The sequence below is a fragment of the Canis lupus genome, chromosome 5 (assembly GCF_048164855.1).
Source record: "Canis lupus baileyi chromosome 5, mCanLup2.hap1, whole genome shotgun sequence".
Lineage (NCBI taxonomy): Eukaryota > Metazoa > Chordata > Mammalia > Carnivora > Canidae > Canis > Canis lupus.
In genome coordinates this window covers 43643734-43663894 of record NC_132842.1, presented here as the reverse complement: position 1 = coordinate 43663894, position 20161 = coordinate 43643734, and the positions used below count along the sequence as shown (strand labels likewise).

Below are 20161 nucleotides of genomic sequence, written 5' to 3'. Positions count from 1 at the left end.
ATTCTATGATAAATAATTGACCACTGTGACAATAAAACATAGGTCATTAAAGTGCATTCCATTGCAATAAGTTGGCAGGAGTTCATCCAGTTTTCTGAGAATCTGTTTAACCGTGTAGATTAAATGGAAATATATTTTCTGTAATGAAACTTGTCAAAATGAGAAAGAGTCAACTATTCATAATCATGGGATAACTACCTAGGTAAGCATGTTTTAAGGAAAGCAAATATTTATTGGGACTTGCAGTATTGAATACCAATTTGCTTGTCAAATAATTTCTGTTTAAGAAAATAGGAACTATTATTTGATGAGAAAAGAAGTAGGAATACCTAAACACATTTTTAGTTCTATTAAAAGATGGGTTACTTCACTTTATATGCATAAAAACACTTCAGACACACTGAGGGAAGTTATCTTCCACTAGAAGAGCCAGCTTTGATAACTATTTCTAAAACATTGATCATTTTAGAGTTACCATATAACTTTGGTGATGTCCCATTACAATATTGTGTAATACTATAAGATATATTTTAAAATCTGTTTACTTCTTTTTTTTTAATTTTTTAAATTTATTTATGATAGTCACACAGAGAGAGAGAGAGAAAGAGGCAGAGACATAGGCAGAGGGAGAAGCAGGCTCCATGCACCGGGAGCCCGACGTGGGATTCGATCCCGGGTCTCCAGGATGGCGCCCTGGGCCAAAGGCAGGCGCTAAACTGCTGCGCCACCCAGGGATCCCAAATCTGTTTACTTCTTAAAATTAGGCTTAATTTAGCCACATCTTCACAGATTTGTGAAATGATGAGTTTAAGTATTGTTTATCCTTTATTCTAATATGTGTTGTGATAAATATCAAGTAGTTAAGATAGCACTAATCCTTGTGCTACCTAAAAATTATCTTACGTGTAACCACACTTTGGGAAACTGGCCATTCGAGTATAGAAAACATTTGATTCTTTTAGATTGTTCTTCCTCAGTTTTGCTTGTGATTAATTTTCCCTCTCCCACTAGGTGGCAATCAAAATCATGTTATCAGTTCAAATGTAACAGTTTTAAGAACTTCTTTGAACTGATAGTGTGCTGGATCTGCTTATCACATTGGTGGAACTGGGATTTAACTAGACTCAAGTGGAGGAAGAAAAGGAATACATGTCAACCATTTGGTCATTGAGGAACTTCTATGAACTATGCATGTGCACTTTTCTCTCTCTGCACCTCTCCTCCCCCTCAAGTTTTTCACCTGGCTTGGGGTGGAGTTTGGAATGTGGGTGGAGGGACAGAAAGGTTAAGAAATCTCCCATGTTATATGTGATATATTCCATTGGCAATCACTGGTCTGAGAGATTGTTATCCTGCTTTTCCCAGACTTTGGTAACCAAAGATAGAGCTGGTATTCAGGATTGCTTCATACTGTGCTGCTGTACTGGGATTATGCCCCTTGGGAGTTAACATTCCAACTAGCCTGAAACCAGATTGTAAAGTGGTTAATTTGTTTTTGAGTTCCCCTTTCTCAGTTTTCTTCTACCAACATTACCTCTTCCATTTTTCCTAGGGCCTAGGGCTTTCACGCTCCTCTCTGTATCCCTAGTGTTCCCCAGGGCAATAATTTACCAGGAGTTTCCTCTTAGGCAATGCTTGGTAAATCATACTTTTCCTCACCCCCTTTTCACTAGTATTTATCTGTCCTATTCTTGTAGGGATTTGTTGTCTATTTGGTTTTTTATTTATTTATTTTTTCAAAGATTTTAATTTATTTATTCATGAGAATACACAGAGAGGAGAGAGAGGCAGAAACACAGGCAGAGGGAGAAGCGGGCTCCTCGCAGGGAGCCCAACACGGGACTCGATTTCAGATCCCCAGGACCATCCCCCGGGGCCGAAGGCGGCACTAGGCCATCCGCTAAACCGCTGAGCCACCCCGGCTGCCCTGTTTGGTGTTTTATTTATTTATTTTTTAAAGATTTATTTATTTATTTATTCATTCATTCATTCATTCATTCAGAGAGAGCGAAAGAGTGGCAGAGACACAGGCAGAGAGAGAAGCAGGCTCCATGCAGGGAGCCCAACGTGGGACTCGATCCCGGGTCCGCAGGATCACACCCCGGGCTGCAGGCGGTGCCAAACCGCTGCGCCAGTGTTTTAATGGAAAACAATCTGATGTGTCACAGACCTAGTCTATTACCTTTCCATGGCTATTTGCATTTTAATGTAGAGAATCTTAGAAATATAAAAGCCTAACCTAAAGGTTAGATTTTTGTTGTTGTAATTGACAACTTTGCAAGAAATCCGGTAAGCCAGCGGGATAGAGGTAGGTATTGAAAATAAGCAGCAGGGCAGCCCCGGTGGCGCAGCGGTTTGGCGCCGCCTGCAACCTGGGTTGTGATCCTGGAGACCCGGGATCGAGTCCCACATCGGGCTCCCAGCATAGAGCCTGCTTCTCCCTCTGTGTCTCTGCCCCTCTCTCTCTGTGTCTATGAATAAATAAATAAAATTAAAAAAAAAATAAGCAGCATTCTTGGTGCCTTCAAACACACTGCCACAGCCCCTGGTTTTTTAGAATGCCTACTAGTTTGCACATATGTAAGCTGGCCTCTTTATGTTTCATCTGGCAATAATACTATTCCTGAATAGCAGCCTGAATTGACTCTTTGAGTCCTTGTGGTCTTGGGAGAGAGAAGAAATAACAAAGCAAAGTGAGGAATTTAATAATTTGTAAAGATAGATTGGGGGCTAGTAATAGTGATCGGAAATGGTTACTGAGGCTCGGTAGTTCCATAGTTAAAGATTATGGAGAAGTATAACATAAGTTAGAAAAGTAGTTTTCCCAGGGCGGTTGGTTTCCAGAGCTGCATAAATTACATTTTGAGGAATGTCCCATCCATGTTAAGTAGATGGGACTAGGGTCTTGACTGTATATCAGTGACATGGAGCAAATGGCCAACTTGCTGATTGCAGTGCTACTTCTATACCCTCCCTCTATTCCTTTTTTTTCCTCCTATTCTCTTCCCTCTCCTGTCCACTTTTCTCACCTTTCTTCTCGGCTCTTACTTTTCTAAAATGGAACACCTTTTTACTAAATGCTTACAAACGTGTATGTGAGTCTATGTGCATTTGGAAATGCATCAAAATATGAAATGATTTTTTTCTAATGAATGGTTTTCATTTTTCTCTATAACTTCTATATTATTTTCAATATGGGCAGTATAGTACTTTTATAATGAGAACCAAGTTATTCAGAAAGTATAGCATTCAGGAGTACCTCAGTGGCTCAGTTGGTTAAGTGTCTGCCTTCAGCTCAAGTTATGATCCCTGGGTCCTGGGATCGAGTCCCACATTGGGCTCTCTGCTCAGCAGCACAGGGTCTGCTCCTCACCACCACCACCACCACCACCACCTACCCCCCAGCGCTCAGACTCTCTCCCTCTCAAATAAATGAATTTTAAAAAATCTTTTTAAAAAGAAAAGGAAAAATGGCATTTCTATAATTTAGGATTAAAGTAGTATATGCAAAATGAAAACCCATTTTCTTAAAGGCATTGTTTGAATCACTGTGCTTCTGTGGAATGATACAGATCATGTTTTTTCTCTACGTAGTGGAGATTTTTTGGTGGGTATGAGGAAGTTTCTGACAAAAATAGAAGCATAAAGAAATAAATTCCATTGCACAGAGGCAAGCATTATTGAAATATTTTGATATATTTCATCTTGTCCTTCTTTTCTATGATTTTTTTGAGGTCACATAGTATATATAATTTACTATACTACTCATTCAGTTTAAATTCATTCCTAATGCCTATTATTGCCTAGCTGTCTCCCTGCCTGCCTCCTATGTCTTTATCCCCCCTCTCCACTTCCCTCCTCCTATCCTTCTTATATTGTTTTCTTTAGTTAGCAAACATTCACTAAGCTCCTGTACTGTACTCAAACACAACCCCTACCTACCTCCAGGGAAGGAGATAGACACACACTGAAAAAAGAGAGCACTATGATGAGCAGTTATAAATATTTTGATTTTAACTTTTTTTTTTTTTTAACTCAGTACTCATTTTTCATTAGGAAAAATACTGGTTTATCCCATCCTAAGCCAGCATTACCAAGAACCCTGTGGAATTATATCCCTGTGAGTAACTGTGCTGTAGGGTCTGGCTGAGCCCAGCCAGGAATACAATGAGGCCATTTGTAGTACTGATGGCTAGGTGTTTTGGGGGCTTTCTGTGCAGGCACTGCTCTGGGTAAGAACATCTGTTGTGATCATGTGTTTTGACTGAGGTTGAAGTTCTTTTGTTTGATTTTTGTTTTGTTTGTAATATGTAGGTGGTAGATTTTCTAAAGGATTAAGCTGGATGAAGTTTACTAACATCTAGTCACAAACATTTCTAAAGAGAAAACCTATTCAGTGCTCCATGACAGATGTGGCAAGGGCATGAAGCCTCCTCCCTGCTTACCCTCTCTACCTACCAGGAAGAGGGAATAGAAGTCCTACTTCTCCACCTCTAATTTAAGTCCCTAAGGAGACTTTCAGTGGTCTATGGCAGGAGGTGGCAAACCTTTTTTTGTAAAAGTCCCACTCATTTCTCTCTCTCTCCTTCTCTTGCATACACACACTCTCTCTTGCTCAAATAAATAAAATATTTTTAAAAAGTCTTTTATCACATGATATATATACAGAATATTTGGCATATGTGTACAATTTAATTTTTTTAAAGATTTATTTATTAAAGAGAGAGAGAACAAGCAGAGGGAGGGGCAGAGAAGGTGGGAGGGGAGTAAACTCCCTGCTGAGCAGGGAGCCCAACAAGGTGGTGCTGGGACTCCATCCCAGGACCCTGAGATCATCACCTGAGCCAGAGGCAGACACTTAACCAACAGAGCCACCCAGGCGCCCCTATATGTACAATTTAAAGAATAATTATAAAGCCAACACCAGTGCAAGCAACACCAAGGTATAGAAACAGCAGCACCCCAGAAGTTCTCATAGGTCCTTCACCAAACACATTTTCCTTCCTCCCTACAGGTAACCATTCTCCTGATATTTGTATGACCATTACCCTACTTTATTGTTTTTGCATCCCTAAATACTGAATTCATTTTTACCTTTTTGAGTACTTTATGTCAATGAGATCATTCTGTATGTATTATTTTAGAATTTTTGTTCAACATTGTAATTTCCATCCAAGTTGAATGTAACAATAGTTCTTTCCCATGCTTTCTGATATTTTATTCTGTGAGTATCTGAAGTTTACATATACATTCTACTGTTGTTGGACATTTAGGTTGTCTCCAGTGGAGTTCTTACAAATAGCATTCTTATAAACATTATTGTATGTTTGTCTTAGCATACATGTGCAAGAACTTACCAAGGATATATGTATGTGTATATTCATCTTAACTAGATAATGCCAAACTCTTTTCTACAAGAGTTTAAACCAGTTTACATTCCCACTATAGTAAGAGTTTCCATTACTCCTGCTAGTGCTTGGTATTGTCAGGTTTAAAAATTTCAGCAATTTTGGTGAACATTTAATGGAATCTCATTTTTCTTACAGGAGAATGAGGTTGGCCAGTGTTATTAATAACTACTCATTGTGGGATTATGGGTGATTATTATATTTGTTATATTTTTTTAATGCTTTCTGTAGTACTTATACTTAACTCCTTAGCTACCACTACATTTCTTTCACTCTTTTGTACAGAAAACTCTTTGTAAGGATTATTTATACTCACCGTATCCAGTTTTTCCCTTGAACCTAATTCAGACAGGCTTTTGCCTTGCTACTCCACTCAAACTGCTCCTATCACTATCACCAGTGGGCATTTCATTGATCAGTTCTCATCTCATTTGACTTAGGAGTAGCATTTGACACGGTTAATCATTCTGTCCTCCTGAAAAATTTTTAATTGGTTTGAGGAAAACACACTAACATACTAAATTAACTTTTGTACAGGTTATTTCTCATTTTGTATTTGTATTTGACACTTCGGTTACTCCCTCCCTCCATCATTTCTCCCCCAAGTTTTTTATTTTAAATATTTTAAACCTACAGAAAACTTGAAAGAATTTTCCCCATAATTTTTCATTAACTTTTTTGCTAATTGTAAAAGTAATATAGATTTTGATGATTATACTATGGTTATTGAGGATATTGACATTGGGGAACTCTCTGTACTATTTTTCTAACTTCTTTGTGACCCTAAATTACTTCAAAATGTTGGGACACCTGATTGGCTCAGTCGATGGAGCATGTAACTCTTCATCTTCAGATCATGAGTTTGAGCCCCATGTTGGGGGTAGAGTTTACTTTTAAAAAATCATTTCAAAATAGAATTTTTCTTAAAATGATACACCATATTTTACGTACCATATTCTAATGAGTTTTTATGATATGCCAAGAACTATGGGAAAATATGGGAGTGACCACATTGACAAAAATCCTTGCCTTTGTGGAAGTTAGGTTTACTGGAAGCAACAATAATAAATAAGTATATGTTGTATTAGTATAAATGCTAAGGAGATACTGTAAAGCAGAGAAGATACATGAAATGACAAAGGTAGAAAGATAGGCTGAAATTTTAGCTGTGCTGTCAAGGGTATCTAAATACCTCATTCCTCAAGTGAGGAAAGAATTGAAAGAAGTAAAGAAGTAAGCCATGCAGATATCTAGGGGAAAGGCTTTCAGAGACTTTGTTTTTACTTGAAATTAGTAACAAAGGTCCTGGAGTAGGTGCATGCTTGTAGCGTTTCAGGAATTGTCAGGAGCCTAGTGTGTTTAGTGTGGTAAGCAGTGAGGTCCAAGAGATAGGGTGGAGGAGATGGGGTGGCAAAAGCAGTCTGATAATATGAATCAGGAGTTTGGGCTAAAGATAATAGTTTGAGTGCCATTACCATATACATGATATTTAAATTTACATGACTAGATGGGTCCACCAAGAGATTGAGTCTAGATAAAGAGAAAATGTCAGTGGATTAAACCCTGGGTTACTCTGATTATTTGAGGGTTGGATTTGGAGAAGGAATCGACAAAGGAGACGGAAACTAGGGGTTCTTCCCTTTAGTATCATATCCTTTGTTGGATGTGAAGTCCTCCATGTCCTCGTCCAAGTTTACCTCATGTCTTACCACTTTTCTTTCTACTCCTTAGAGTTTCAAAAATACATCATGCTCACTCTCCTGGTTCTTTCTACATGGAAATACTATTTTTGGAAACACTATTTCATTCCTTCTTTTTCCCATACCTGACTGACTCTGTATCTTTTAGGATTCAGCTCAGCTGTAACTTCCTCAGTTATCTGCCAGACATGGTTTAGCTTCTCCTTCTGTTTGATCACATAGTACACTGCACATACCTAGCACCACACAACTCTGTTCACTCTTTTTTGCTTCCACTGTTGTTCATAAGTACTCTCTCTCTTTTTGCTTCGGGATTGGAATTGCTTACCTTCTAGCAGATTATGATCCTGTAGGTTCTATGTCTTATTGATTGTTAAACATTTAGAACAATGCTTAATATTTGCTTGGTACTTAAGTAATATTTAAAAAACTTGAGAACCGGTACAAATTAATTAACCATTATAAAGAAAATCCTTAGGCCCAGCCTTTGATAATATTGAGTGAAATTGGAGTGTAAAGAGCGTTTTTGTGAAAAAGGACATTGTACAACAACAAAGGAAGTGAGAAACACATTAGCAAGCTACAGGTCACCAATATTTTTATTGTAGCAGCAAGGAATTTCTAGGTACAATGGCTTGCTTAACTTCTTTTCTGTCTTTATTGAAAAGCTGCGTATCCGACCTATCATTTTACTGTAGCATTTTACCAAGCAGGAAGAAACACGTATAGCAGACTCATTATTTTGAATGTTTATTTGCTTGAGATTTTTGAATATTTGATTCCCTTTTCATTTCTTAACAAACTACCCCAATCTAGCAGATGTTGGAGTGCTTCAGCTTTCATAGAGATGTGAATAAAGGAACATCTTTAAGTCATAGGTCTTCATATTGAGTATGAACCTTAATCATGGGATTGAGTTATTAAACTTCAGAGAAGCATAACTGGTCTGTAGACGGGTGGAGATAGATTTAAAAGCCAAAAATTTTTAAAGGAATTTAAGGAGTGGAACTTTGAAAAGGTGTTAGGTAGAAATAATGTTTCTCTGTTTATAAGAGTATTAAATAAAAATATAGGATTTTGAGTCACATTTTTAAATATTTTAAAAATTTTGCTAAATGTTAGAAGTGTTTTTTCTGTAGTATGATCATACATATTTATAAGGTAAAACAAATATAACTTCTACATAAAATATCTTAGTTTATTTTTACTTCTGCACAGTTGAGCTACATTTCAAATAGGAAATAACACTGATAGGGAGCAGTCATGTGAAACCATGTTCAAAAGAAAAAGCCCAAGTTTCAAAAATATTTTACTCTTAATATTGTTCTGTATTTATTAATCTTAAAAGTGTTTTCAGAGCCAACTGAAGTTCAGTTTAGAAATGTAATTTATATATTTTGCTCTCTCAGATGGAGCTTTAAGCATATGTTTCTAATAATTTGGATTATTATTGGATGGATAGTTTCTTTATTTTTAAAAGAGAATCTGTTTTGAAAAGATTCCAAAATATTTGTTTGAACAGGCACTCAGCATCTCGATGAAAACTGTTGGAAAAGAAGAACTTTCAGAGTCATTCTGTTCTCAGAGTACCCAAGCCAACTAAACTGGTACCGTTAACACTTCTGTTAGAGGCCAGGAGCCAAAAAATGTAGCACTTCCTGGACTGCTTTTCAGCAGTCCTTCAAGCCAACTTAGTGGTTGATATTAATACTGTTGAATTTTTAGAGTAAAAAGCTACCAGTAGAACCTCCACACCTCTTATTAATATCATACTTGTTAGTCTCTTTTAGTTATCCTTGATTAGTTACAATCTCTGCTTTATGCTTTATGTTGGTATTAAAGCTGTAAGTCTTTCTTGAATTTTGTGGGGTATCATTCTTGCAAAAAAAAAGAAACGAATGCTCTGTGATTGTGACCCCAGATCTGATTTTTTTTTTCCTTTTTTTTTTTTCCAGATCTGATTAAACTGTCTCCTGGACATAAATATTTTTGCATTGCTTTTTAGTACTGCTGTCACAGTAAATATACAAATTATATAGAACACTGTGATGCTTTGCGAGGGTCGGTAGTTATCTAAGGCTACCAGATTTATAACTAGGTATAGTTTACTTAGCCTCTGACACTTTCATTTTCTTTATATCCCCTTCAGATTTATTGAAATCCCTTAGTATAAATAGATTGTTATGTTGATCTCTATATCCACATATTTGCTCTAGTAAGTGCTCAACTTTAAGATATCTGCTGGATTGAACTGGAGAGTACCTTTCCTTATTTAGATACTGTGGTGGAGAGTAAATATCAAAAGAAAGATTCAGAGATTCTGTATACTAACAAGCGATAAGATTAAATTTAACATTTATACTATCATTTCTCTAATATCTAGTAGTGGGGAAAATAGCCGAAACTAAAATTTCAGTCACTTGATTTTTCAGGTACTTCCTTCCATAAGATCAATGTCTCTAGAAATGACTAACATAAATTTTTTTATTTAAATTTGATTTAATTGGGGCACCTGGGTCGCTCAGTGGTAAAGCATCTGCCTTCAGCTCAGGGCATGATCCCAGGGTCCTGGGATTGAGTCTCACATCAGGCTCCCCACAGGAAGCCTGCTTCTCCCTCTGCCTAAGTCTCTGCCTCTCCCTCTGTGTCTCTCATGAATAAATAAATAAGAAGTCTTTAAAAAAATAAAAAAATAAATTTGATTTAATTAATGTACGGTGTAGTATTAGTTTCAGAGGTAGAAGTTAGTGATTCATCAGTTGCATATAACACCCAGTGCACATTCCATCAAGGGCCTTCCTTAATACCCATTACCCAGTTACCCCATCTCCCCACCCACCTCCCCTCTAGCAACCCTCAGTTTGTTTCCTATAGCTAAGAGTCTCTTATGGCTTATCTCTGTCTCCATTTTCATCTTATTTTTCCTTCCCTTCTCCTATGTTCATGTTTTGTTTCTTAAATTCCATGTATGAGTGAAATCACGAGATATTTGTCTTTCTGTGACTTTCTCTGATTTTGCTTAGATAATACCCTCTAGTTCCATTCATGTTGATGGAAATGGCCAGATTCTGTTATTTTTGATGGCTGAGTAATATTCCATTGTATATATCTACCACATCTTCTTTATCCATTTATCTTTCAGCGGACATCTAGGCTCTTTCTATAGCTTGGCTGTTGTGGACATTGCTACTATAAACATTGGGATACATGTGCCCCTTCAAATCACTATGTTTGTATCCTTTGGATAAGTACCTAATAGTGCAATTGCTGGGTCATAGCGTAGCTCTATTTTTAACTTTTTTTTTTTTTTTAAGGTTTGTTTGTTTGTTTTTAACAGAAAGAGAGAGTGCACAAACAGGGGGAGTGGGAGAAGCAGGGAGTCTGATGTGAGACTTGATCCCAGGACCTTGAATCATGACCTGAAGGCAGAAACTTAACCAACTGAGCTACCCAGGTGCCTGTATTTTCAACTTTTTGAGCCACCCCCATGCTGTCTTCCAGAGTGGCTGCAACAGTTTGCATTCCCACTAACAGTATAAGAGGGTACCCCTTTCTTCACATCCTTGCCAGTTATCTGTCATTTCCTGAGTTAATTTTAGCCATTCTGACCATTATGAGGTGGTATCTCATTGTGAGTTTTTGTTTTTTTTTAAGATTTTATTTATTCATGAGGACACAGGGAGAGAGACAGAGACATAGGCAGAGGGAGAGGCAGGCTCCCTGTGGAGAACCTGATCCGGGACCTGATACCAGGACCCCGGGATCATGCACTGAGCCAAAGGCAGGATCTCAACCACTGAGCCATTCAGATGCCCCTCTCATTGTGGTTTTGATTTATATTTCCATGAAGGCCGAGTGACGTTGAGCATTTTTTCATGTGTCTATTGGCCGTTTGTATGTCTTTGGAGAAATGTCTATTCATGTCTTCTGCCCATTTCTTGGCTGGATTTTTTTTTTAAGACTTTATTTATTCATGAGAGACAGAGAGAGAGAGGCAGAGACAACAGGCAGAGGGAGAAGCAGGCTCCATGTAGGGAGCCTGATGTGGGACTCGATCCCAGTACTTCAGGATAACGCCTTGGACCGAAGGCAGGCGCTCAACCACTGAGCCACCTGGGTGTCCCATTGACTGGATTTTTTTGTAATTTTGAGTGTTGAGTTTGATAAGTTTTTTATAGATTTTGAATACTACCCCTTTATCTGGTAAGACCTTTCCAAATATCTTCTCCCATTCTGTAGGTTGTCTTTTAGTTTTGTCAACTGTTTGCTGTACAAAAGTTTTATCTTGATGAGGTCCCCATTTTTGCTTTTGTTTCCCTTGCCTTTGAAGATGTGTCTAATAAGAAGTTGCTGTGGCTGAGGTCAAAGAGGTTGCTGCCTATGTTCTTCTCTAGGATTTTGATGGATTCCTCACATTTAGGCAGGAATCCACAAACTCCATTTGGAGTTTATTTTAGTGTATGATGTAAGAAAGTGGTCCAGTGTCATTCTGCCTGTGGCTGTCCAATTTTCCCCACATCATTTGTTGAAGAGACTGTCTTCTTTCCTGCTTTGTTGAAGATTAGTTGACCATAGAGGTGAGGCCCCATTTCTGGGTTCTCTATTCTGTTCCATGGATCTGTGTGTCTATTTTTGCACCAGTACCATACTGTCATGATTACAGCTATGACTAACATAAATTTTAAACTTGTTTCAGAATGTAAGTATAGAAGAATTATATGGAACCAGAAAAATCTAGGGTTTTTTTCCTTCGTTATTTGGATCTGTGTATAATCTAGAAGTAAAATATAGGTACTTTGGGGCACAGTATTATTTGTGTCTTTGAGGGATTTGAGAGTCAGTGAAGTAAGGCACTTCTTTCTGCCTGGTCTTTCAGTTTTGGAGTATGTTACTGGAAGCTTAGAAGGCAGATTGAGGAAGTTTTGGTAAGGAACTAGCAGGGTTAATGGCTGAAAATGATTGAAAACCAGAATCTGCAGTTGATTGAGACACAGTTATGGGAAAGAAGCATACACATGAATAATAGCATAATGGGATTTGTTATTGAAGTCCAAGAAAAGTAGAATGAGGCAAATATCTCTAATGTCTTGATGTTCCATTTGATAGCACTTTGGACAAGTTTCACAAGGGAAGTGGTTGAGATCACTAATCTTTAGTACATGAACCAAGAAGTAGATATTTCATTTGTCATAGGAAATAACTTAGGCCCATAAAGAAGGAGTGGAGACTCTTTAGTAGAGGAACATTTATGACAATTTCTTTGATTTAGGGCCAAAAGCTTTTTGAGAGAATATTCAAAGCTGTGTGGGTCTAAATTTCATTGTTGAAAACTGACAGCTGCTATACTTCTTTTTAATAACTGATTGAAGCTCTTTCTGTTATATCTCCTCTATTGCTAAATTCCTAGAGATTAGAAAAGTGTGTTTATAATAGTATTATGAGACAAAAGCTTAGTCTGTGGATTGGATAAAACTTCTTTTGTGACTTTTTCTTTTCCCACCAAAAGTGAGAAGTGAATGCCTTGCCTTGGTACATCCCATTTCTAATGGAGGACAAGAAGTTATTTTCTTCAGTGGCTGCCTTCCAGAAACTCTGGCTGAATGTTCTTTGTCAAGTGTATATTCCCTTCTTTAGGCCTTTCTATATAGAGCCCACAAACATCGTCAATGTGAATGATGTCATTCAGAGGGTTAGCGACCATGCCTCTGCCATGAACAAGAGGATTCATTACTACAGCCGCCTCACCGCTCCTGCAGACAAGGCTCTGGTAAGGGACAAACATTGCTAATTGTCTAAGGTTAAGTTGAAATGAACAGTGAACAGCATGAGCCAAGGAAACTCCCAGTGATTGAACTTTTTGCTGGCCAAATTCCAAGGATAGCATCATGGAAAATCAAGATAGTAATTAATTAGTACATGTCTTACATCTCAGGCTAGTTCATTCTTATCAAGCATGACAGAGATTTGAAACAATCTCTCTCTATTGACAACAGCCTAAGAAATTTGTTGGATTAAATTCTGCTAGTCCCCAGTTCTAAGAGCTCTGCCTGTGTCTCTGCCTCTCTCTCTGTGTCTCTCATGAATAAAAAAATAAAAGCTTAAAGAAAAAAAAATTTCTTAGCAAAGAGGCTGTAAAATATCAGGTTGAAGGCCAGATTTGACCATGGGCCATAGTTGTTAACTCTTGATCTTCTAAAATCTATATTATTATTTTAGGATCAAAAATTATATTGGAAGTAATTTGGTTGCTTATGAGATATTCAGAAACTTGAAAGCTTAAAGAAAAATGAAAACATTCTTGGTGGAAAAAATGATATTTTTATAGCTAATAAAAAAAAGGAGAAAAAAAAAAAAAAAGGAGAAAGGAACCAACATTCTTTAGATGTATACTGAGGGGCAAGGACTGGGATATCTCTTGAACCTAGATACCTCATTTAAAGCATTGTGAGTTATTAAGATCTCTTTTTGTATAGCCAAAGTAATGACTTCCAAAGTGTTCTGGGTGGGGTCATTTTTTTCCCCAATTTTTTTTTTCATTTTTTTCCTGCCTTAGGCCTTTATATCAGTACTTGTAGTAAAGTCTTGGTTCTATAACAGAATTATCTAAGCCCTCTGGAGTAGAAGTAATCCAGTATCTCTGAGTCTAATTCAGACCTCTGAGGCTCTACTTGTGGAAATAAATGTCAGAGATACCAGCTGGGCCAGTCTAGGCCTGAATGGACATTGTTTGCTTGGAAATTAAGTCAGCATTATACATCAAGTTGAATAGCTTTTGTTAACTGACAGTTGAGATGACTCTAGTAATCAAAATATATAAACAGTGATCTAAAGTTAACAGTGAGACATAACCATTTTTAATGAATGTATGTATACATCCAGGCTCATTTCCTGAGAATTCCAAAATTATTTTTCTGAAGATTTTTAAGGGAAGAACAGTGTGAGACCACATGTCTCAGGATTTTACAGAGTTATACCTTCTTATTTCTGAAAATTTCCTCAATTATCTTATTATTTTTATTCTAAAATGCAGGAAAGAAGAAAATTATTTGACTGCCAACCTCTAGATCCTTGTAAATAAAAATGTGTCCTGCAGAGGCCAGCAATATTGGCATCAGTGAGAACTTACTAAAAATGCAGAATCTCAGTCCTTACTCTGGACCTACTGAATCATAATCTGTGTTTAACAATATCCCTGTGTCAGTCACAGGAAAATTCAAATTTGAAAAGCACTGCCCTACTCCTGATTGGCTCAGTCAGTTGAGTGTCTGCCTTTAGCTCAGATCAAGATCCCAGGATCCTGGGATCAAGTTCCGCTGCATTGGGCTCTGTGCTCAGCAGGGAGTCTGCTTCTCCCTTTCCCTCTGCCCTGTTCCAGGTCCTACTCACTCTCTTGCTTTCTCTATCTCTCTCAAATAAATAAATAAAATCCTTTAAAAAAAAAAAAAAAGAAGAAGAAGAAGAAAGGAAGGAAGAAAAGCACTGCCCTAAATTACTGCCAGAGTATGGAATCCAATTCTCCATTTTGTCTATGACTCTTAAGAATCTGCAACTTCTTAACTTTGAGCTTCTTCTATCCTGCCTTTTGTAACTTTTGATTTTCACTTTTTCTAAACTTTGCTAGGTATCATGGTTTATCTCCTGCCTGATGCAGATATGGTCCCTCCCCTGTTTTCTTTTTATTCCCTTGAAGAAGATAATCGAACTCAGACCCAGGAGCATTAAGGGTAAAAGAGATGCCAGCAGACCCATTTCCATATATGCCTTTTTAGCTCTCAGAAATAGTTGTTTCCAAAGCCACACGAGGCATAGCATTCAAGACATTTTTTACCCACAAGATACTACAAATTATATGCATAGAGAAGAACTGGACACTTTTTCTTTTTCTGCCAGTCCATATCCTGTCTACCTACTGAGGCCCAGTATTCCATCACTTCCTTGACATCTTCCCCAACTATTCTAGTCCCTGTTAATTTTTTGTCATTCCTACAATACAGTATCCCAAACCTAATTTTTTCTCTCTTATAGCCTTATCTAATTGCTTCATATGTCTTCCAGCTGGAATTTAAGCTTCCTAAAATTGTAGACTGTATTGTTTTTGGGTTTTTTTTTTTTTTTGAACACTAAAGCTAGCACAGAGTTGAAAATATGCATAGTAGATGCTAAATATAAAAGATTATTGAGGGGCACCTGTGTGGTTCAGTCCATTAAGCCTCTGACTCCTCAGCTCAGCTCAGGTCTTCATCTCAGGGTCATGAGTTCAGACTCTGTGATGGCCTTCATTGTTGGACATGGAGCCTACTTTAAAAAAAGAAAAAAAAAGGGGGTGCCTGGGTGGCTCAGTCAGCTAAATGTCCAACTCTTGGTTTTGGCTCAGCGTAGTGAGATGGAGCACCACATGGGCTCTGGGTTCAGCATGGAATCTACTTGAGATTCTCTCTTTCCTTCTCCCTCTGCCCTCCCCCAACTCACACAATGAATGAATGAAAGAATTGATTTAAAGAGAAAAGATTGCTGATTTATACCAGTCAGCTCCCACGTCTTTACTACTGTGTATAGGACTACATGTTTTCAGAGTACTATTCTCGGGGAGGTGGGCAGAATTCTTCCAGGAGACTAATTTTTTTCTCTCTCTAGGGAGGTAGAATTCAGAAGATATGTTTGGGTGATAAGAGCTATGTATAAGAAATACGTATCTATTCAGTCGTTCTTTGTGTCTCCAACCTCTCCTTGGCTCCTTGCCCTTTGATTACTATATCCATCTTTAAGAATCCTTGCTTCGGGGACACCTGGGTGGCTCAGCAGTTGAGCATCTGCCTTCGGCTCAGAGCGTGATCCCAGGTCCGGGGATCAAGGAGCCTGCTTCTCCCTCCATCTATGTCTCTGCATCTCTCTCTGTCTCTCATGAATGAATATATAAAATCTTTAAAAAAAAAAAAAAAAATCCTTGCTTTACCTTCCTTTAGGCTATGTTAGCTCACTTTTATCTTCTACTTTTTAAATGCTTTTAGTAAGCATTTGAAAGAATGGTCTGTATTTATATTTTCTTTCTTTATCTTGTATTGACAGGTCAGTTCTTTATGATTTGAGTTTGTTACCTATCTCTTTTTTAAAACTACCCTGATTCTTGAAATTCCCCTCACTTTAGGCCTAAATCTCCTCCATCCAGATTTCCTTAATCTCACTCTTTGCTGACTCTTCTTTCTTTACCCTGAAAATAAAGAGAAAGATATTTTGACATTTGCATATTTTAAAAATTAATTGTCATTTCACATGAACATTTTATTGCTTTTATTCTTTAAACTCTTGGTCCTTTAGATCTTCTACATTTGGAAAGGGTTTTTTATATTCATTAATCAGGAATACATGCTGTTTGTTCACAATATTTAGAATTGTGTCTAGAGTCAGGTATTGTGATGAATGGAAAATATCCTATTTTGCACATTTACTGGTTCTAACATGTCTCTTATGACATTTCTTCTTTTACTAGATTGCCCCAGATCATGTAGTTCCAGCTCCAGAAGAGTGCTATGTATATAGTCCGTTGGGTTCTGCTTATAAACTTCAAAGTTACACTGAAGGATATGGTAAAAACACCAGTTTAGTAACCATGTGAGTAAAACTTCTTTTTGAAGCATAACTTAAACTATATGTAAGTGAAAAATACTGGTTATTTAAATTTTTATCTTAATTAAAATGTTTAAAGAGTCAGACTCCATATATTTACTGCTATTACTCTGTGTTTTCAGTTTTATGATTTGGAATACCATGATGGGAACATCTATACTAAGTATTCCTTGGGGCATAAAACAGGTAATATAATTTTTCAGCGCATTTTTTGCCTGAATTATTTTCTCTTTATATTGTAAGTTTTACAACAGGGGTTTTAATAAATCTATACAACATTTAGTAAAGAAAATACATAATTTAACATTGTCATGTTTTTATCATAATTATTTAGTGTTTAATATTTTTGCATATGCATTCATTCTGACATGATAATATATGTTCTATATTTTTTTTAAACAGGCTGGCTTTACTACTGGAATGTGTGTCATCATGCTGATGGGCATTTTAACACTTTATTGCTGCTACAGAGTAGTGAAATCACGAGCTATGATATGTAAGAGATTGCCATGGTGAAAATAAAATGGCAATTTGGATATTGATAAGTATTTCTTGTTGAAATAGATCACTAATGTGTACATGTGTGTTAACACACGTGTGTTAAATATTTTGTGCCTAAAGAATTTACTTCTCTAATGTGTAGCATTCGACTGAACTGATAAGTCAATGTATTAGTGACTGCCTTTGAAATTCAGAGAGGTTTGTAGTCCTAAGTCTTTTCCAGAACTAAATAGAGAATTCTGTGATTCTAGGGTCCTTGGGTGGCCTGCGTAAGTTAAGCATCTGACTCTTGATTTCAGCTCAGGTTATGATTTTAAGGTCCTGAGATCAGGCCCCGCGTTGGGCTCCATGCTCAGCAGGGAATCTACTTCAGAATTTTCCCTTTCTCCTCCTCTCTCTCTCTCTCAAATGAATAGATCTTTTAAAAAAAGTAAAGAAAATTCTATGATTCTTATTGGTTAATGGTGACTTTTGATGTTTCCTTACCAAGAGATCTAAATGTTGGAATCACCTAAAAGTAGAAAATATAACTAGAAAAATATGAGAATATGAACATATCCATTTTAGTGAATTCACAAAGTTTAATAATACATTGCCTCTACTCTTCTCTATAAATTCTAGATTAGGGAAATACCTTAGATTGTTTTAAAGTAGTTTAGGACCTAAATAGACCTACATTATTTTAGTGAATCTTTTGCAATTTTGTTTTGTTTTGTTTTTTGTTTTTTTTTTAAACATTTTTTTTTAATTTATTTATTCAGAGAGAGAGAGAGAGAGAGAGACTGAGAGGCAGAGACACAGGCAGAGGGAGAAGCGGGCTCCACGCAGGGAGCCTGACGCAGGACTCGATCTCGGGTCTCCAGGATCAGACCCTGGGCTGCAGGCGGCGCTAAACTGCTGCGCCACTGGGGGTGCCCTCTTTTGCAATTTTGAATCAAGAGACCAGGCTTTGCCTTCTTTGTTTTTTTTTTTTGTTTTTTGTTTTTTGTTTTTTTGTTTTTTTTTGTTTTTGGTCTCTGTTAAGCAGTGGTATATTTTCTCTTTATTGTATTATTTATTTGTATCCTTTTCCCATTTATCCTCAAGGTCCTTGGTGCTCTTATAGATCTGCTAAGTTCTTTGCATGATTGTAGGCCTTAGCCCTTTATCCATTATTTTTTGTCAGTTTTCTTTTCTATCCAACATTTGGCTTTTGTATAATATGAGTTTGTTTATATCTACCTATCTTTTCCATTGTAATTTCTATTTCTTCGTTTGATAGAAAAGAATAACCTTTCAAGATCTATTTTTACATTGTCTTGTAACTTTTCTGTTATTTAATTTTTGAATTTTTAGCTCAATTGTCTGAAATTGGCATGTGGTATAAAGTATGACTCAGGAAAACTTTTCTCTGTAGGTTATTTAAGTATGCCAAATATTGAATAATATCTTCAGAGTCATGATTTTTGTCTAGCCTTGATTTATTATTTTTTTAATTAATTACAAAATATTATCATACTATAGTTTACTTATATTATCTATACTGTTTTATTGGCCTTTGTATGTATTTGTTCTATAATGTTTTAATTTCTGTTATATGATTATATGGTCTGATGTCTGGTGGTGGAATATATTCTTAATATCTTATTAAGTGTTCTGAATTAATTATGATTATGGGTGATTAACACCTAATTTTATTCTTTCTCTTATTTTTATTTAGCATCAGTGGATACCACTACCTGGGAATATCCAGATGTGTGCAGATACTATTTTGGCTCCTTTGGACAATGGTCGAGTCTCCTTTTCTCCTTGGTATCTCTCATTGGAGCAATGATAGTTTATTGGGTGCTTATGTCTAATTTTCTTTTTAATACTGGAAGGTTTATTTTTAGTAAGTATCTATATCATATGCTTTAACAGTAGTTACTTTAAAGTACAGTAACTACTGCATTGTTTTACTTTCAGCCTTAAATTCTGGACCTGGGATAAAGTAAAGTCATTTGTAATTCTGGAAAATATAGTTGATTCAATTTGTTTTAATATCACAGATATACTTTTATCTCTATATGAACTGTGTGTATATTTGTGCTTTATATATAAAAAGAGTAAGGGGTTTTTTTTGCACCCTCAGAACAGATTTTTTTCCCCCTTGGGGTCATTATCTTATCCATTGAGAAAACATGACCTATGCTTATACCCACGCCTCACCTTCATTAACCATTATATATTCAATTCTCTTTTTTAAATAGAACTTCTATTCATAGAAACATATAAATTTTAGGCATACAACTTTGATGAATACATCCATGAAACCCACCTCCCCTTCATGAAACTATTCTGTCTTCCCAGAAAGTAGTGATATATTTTTTAAATATAAAAATTCAAGTAAATTGTTGCTATTATAAAATAACCTAAATAATTTTGGGATCTTTGTCTTGAATCTAGCAGATGTGTTGAACTCTTACTGATTCTAATTTTGTAGATTCACTTTGCATTTTCTGTTTAGATAGTTACATCATCCATGAGTACTGAAAACTTCCTGCCCAATTATTACTTAAGTGATTCATACATATATATATACATTTATATTTATATACATATATCCTTATGTATACACAAACAACATATAAATGTTTATATGTACACATATATAGACATATTTATCTTTTTTAAAGTGTAAAGTTACATAGATGCAGTGCTGGTAGACATCCTTATGTTGTTCCTGTGGAAATCTTTCACCATTAAATATTGAGTTTGTTGTGCGATATTGGTTACACCCATTAGCAATTTAAAGATGTTCCTGCCTATTATTTCCTTAAGAATTTTTATTAATGTGTGCTGGATTTTATCAGACGCTTAATACTCTACATCCCTTGAGACAATCATAAATTGTCTATTTTCCTCTATTTTTTTTTTTTTTTTTGAGAGAGAGAGAGTGTGTGTGAGTAG

At 36.4% G+C, this 20161-nt stretch overlaps 1 protein-coding gene across 10 annotated transcripts in view; it reads left to right on the top strand.

Moving 5' to 3' along the window:
* Positions 1-20161, top strand: part of SLC38A9 (solute carrier family 38 member 9) — an 82335-nt gene that overhangs the window by 15322 nt on the left and 46852 nt on the right. For 2 of the 10 annotated variants that reach the window (XR_012031191.1, XM_072826432.1), the window contains exons 3-7: positions 12743-12875; positions 16596-16717; positions 16855-16918; positions 17135-17228; positions 18933-19103. Coding sequence is in view for 9 of the 10 variants with exons in the window: in XM_072826432.1 (XP_072682533.1) it covers positions 12743-12875; positions 16596-16717; positions 16855-16918; positions 17135-17228; positions 18933-19103 (584 nt within the window). In the remaining variant the exon portion in view is untranslated. Of the gene's footprint in view, positions 1-44; positions 203-8630; positions 8716-12614; positions 12876-16595; positions 16718-16854; positions 16919-17134; positions 17229-18932; positions 19104-20161 lie in introns of those variants that run through there. The other 8 variants (XM_072826437.1, XM_072826433.1, XM_072826438.1 and 5 more) reach the window with 8 other exon arrangements.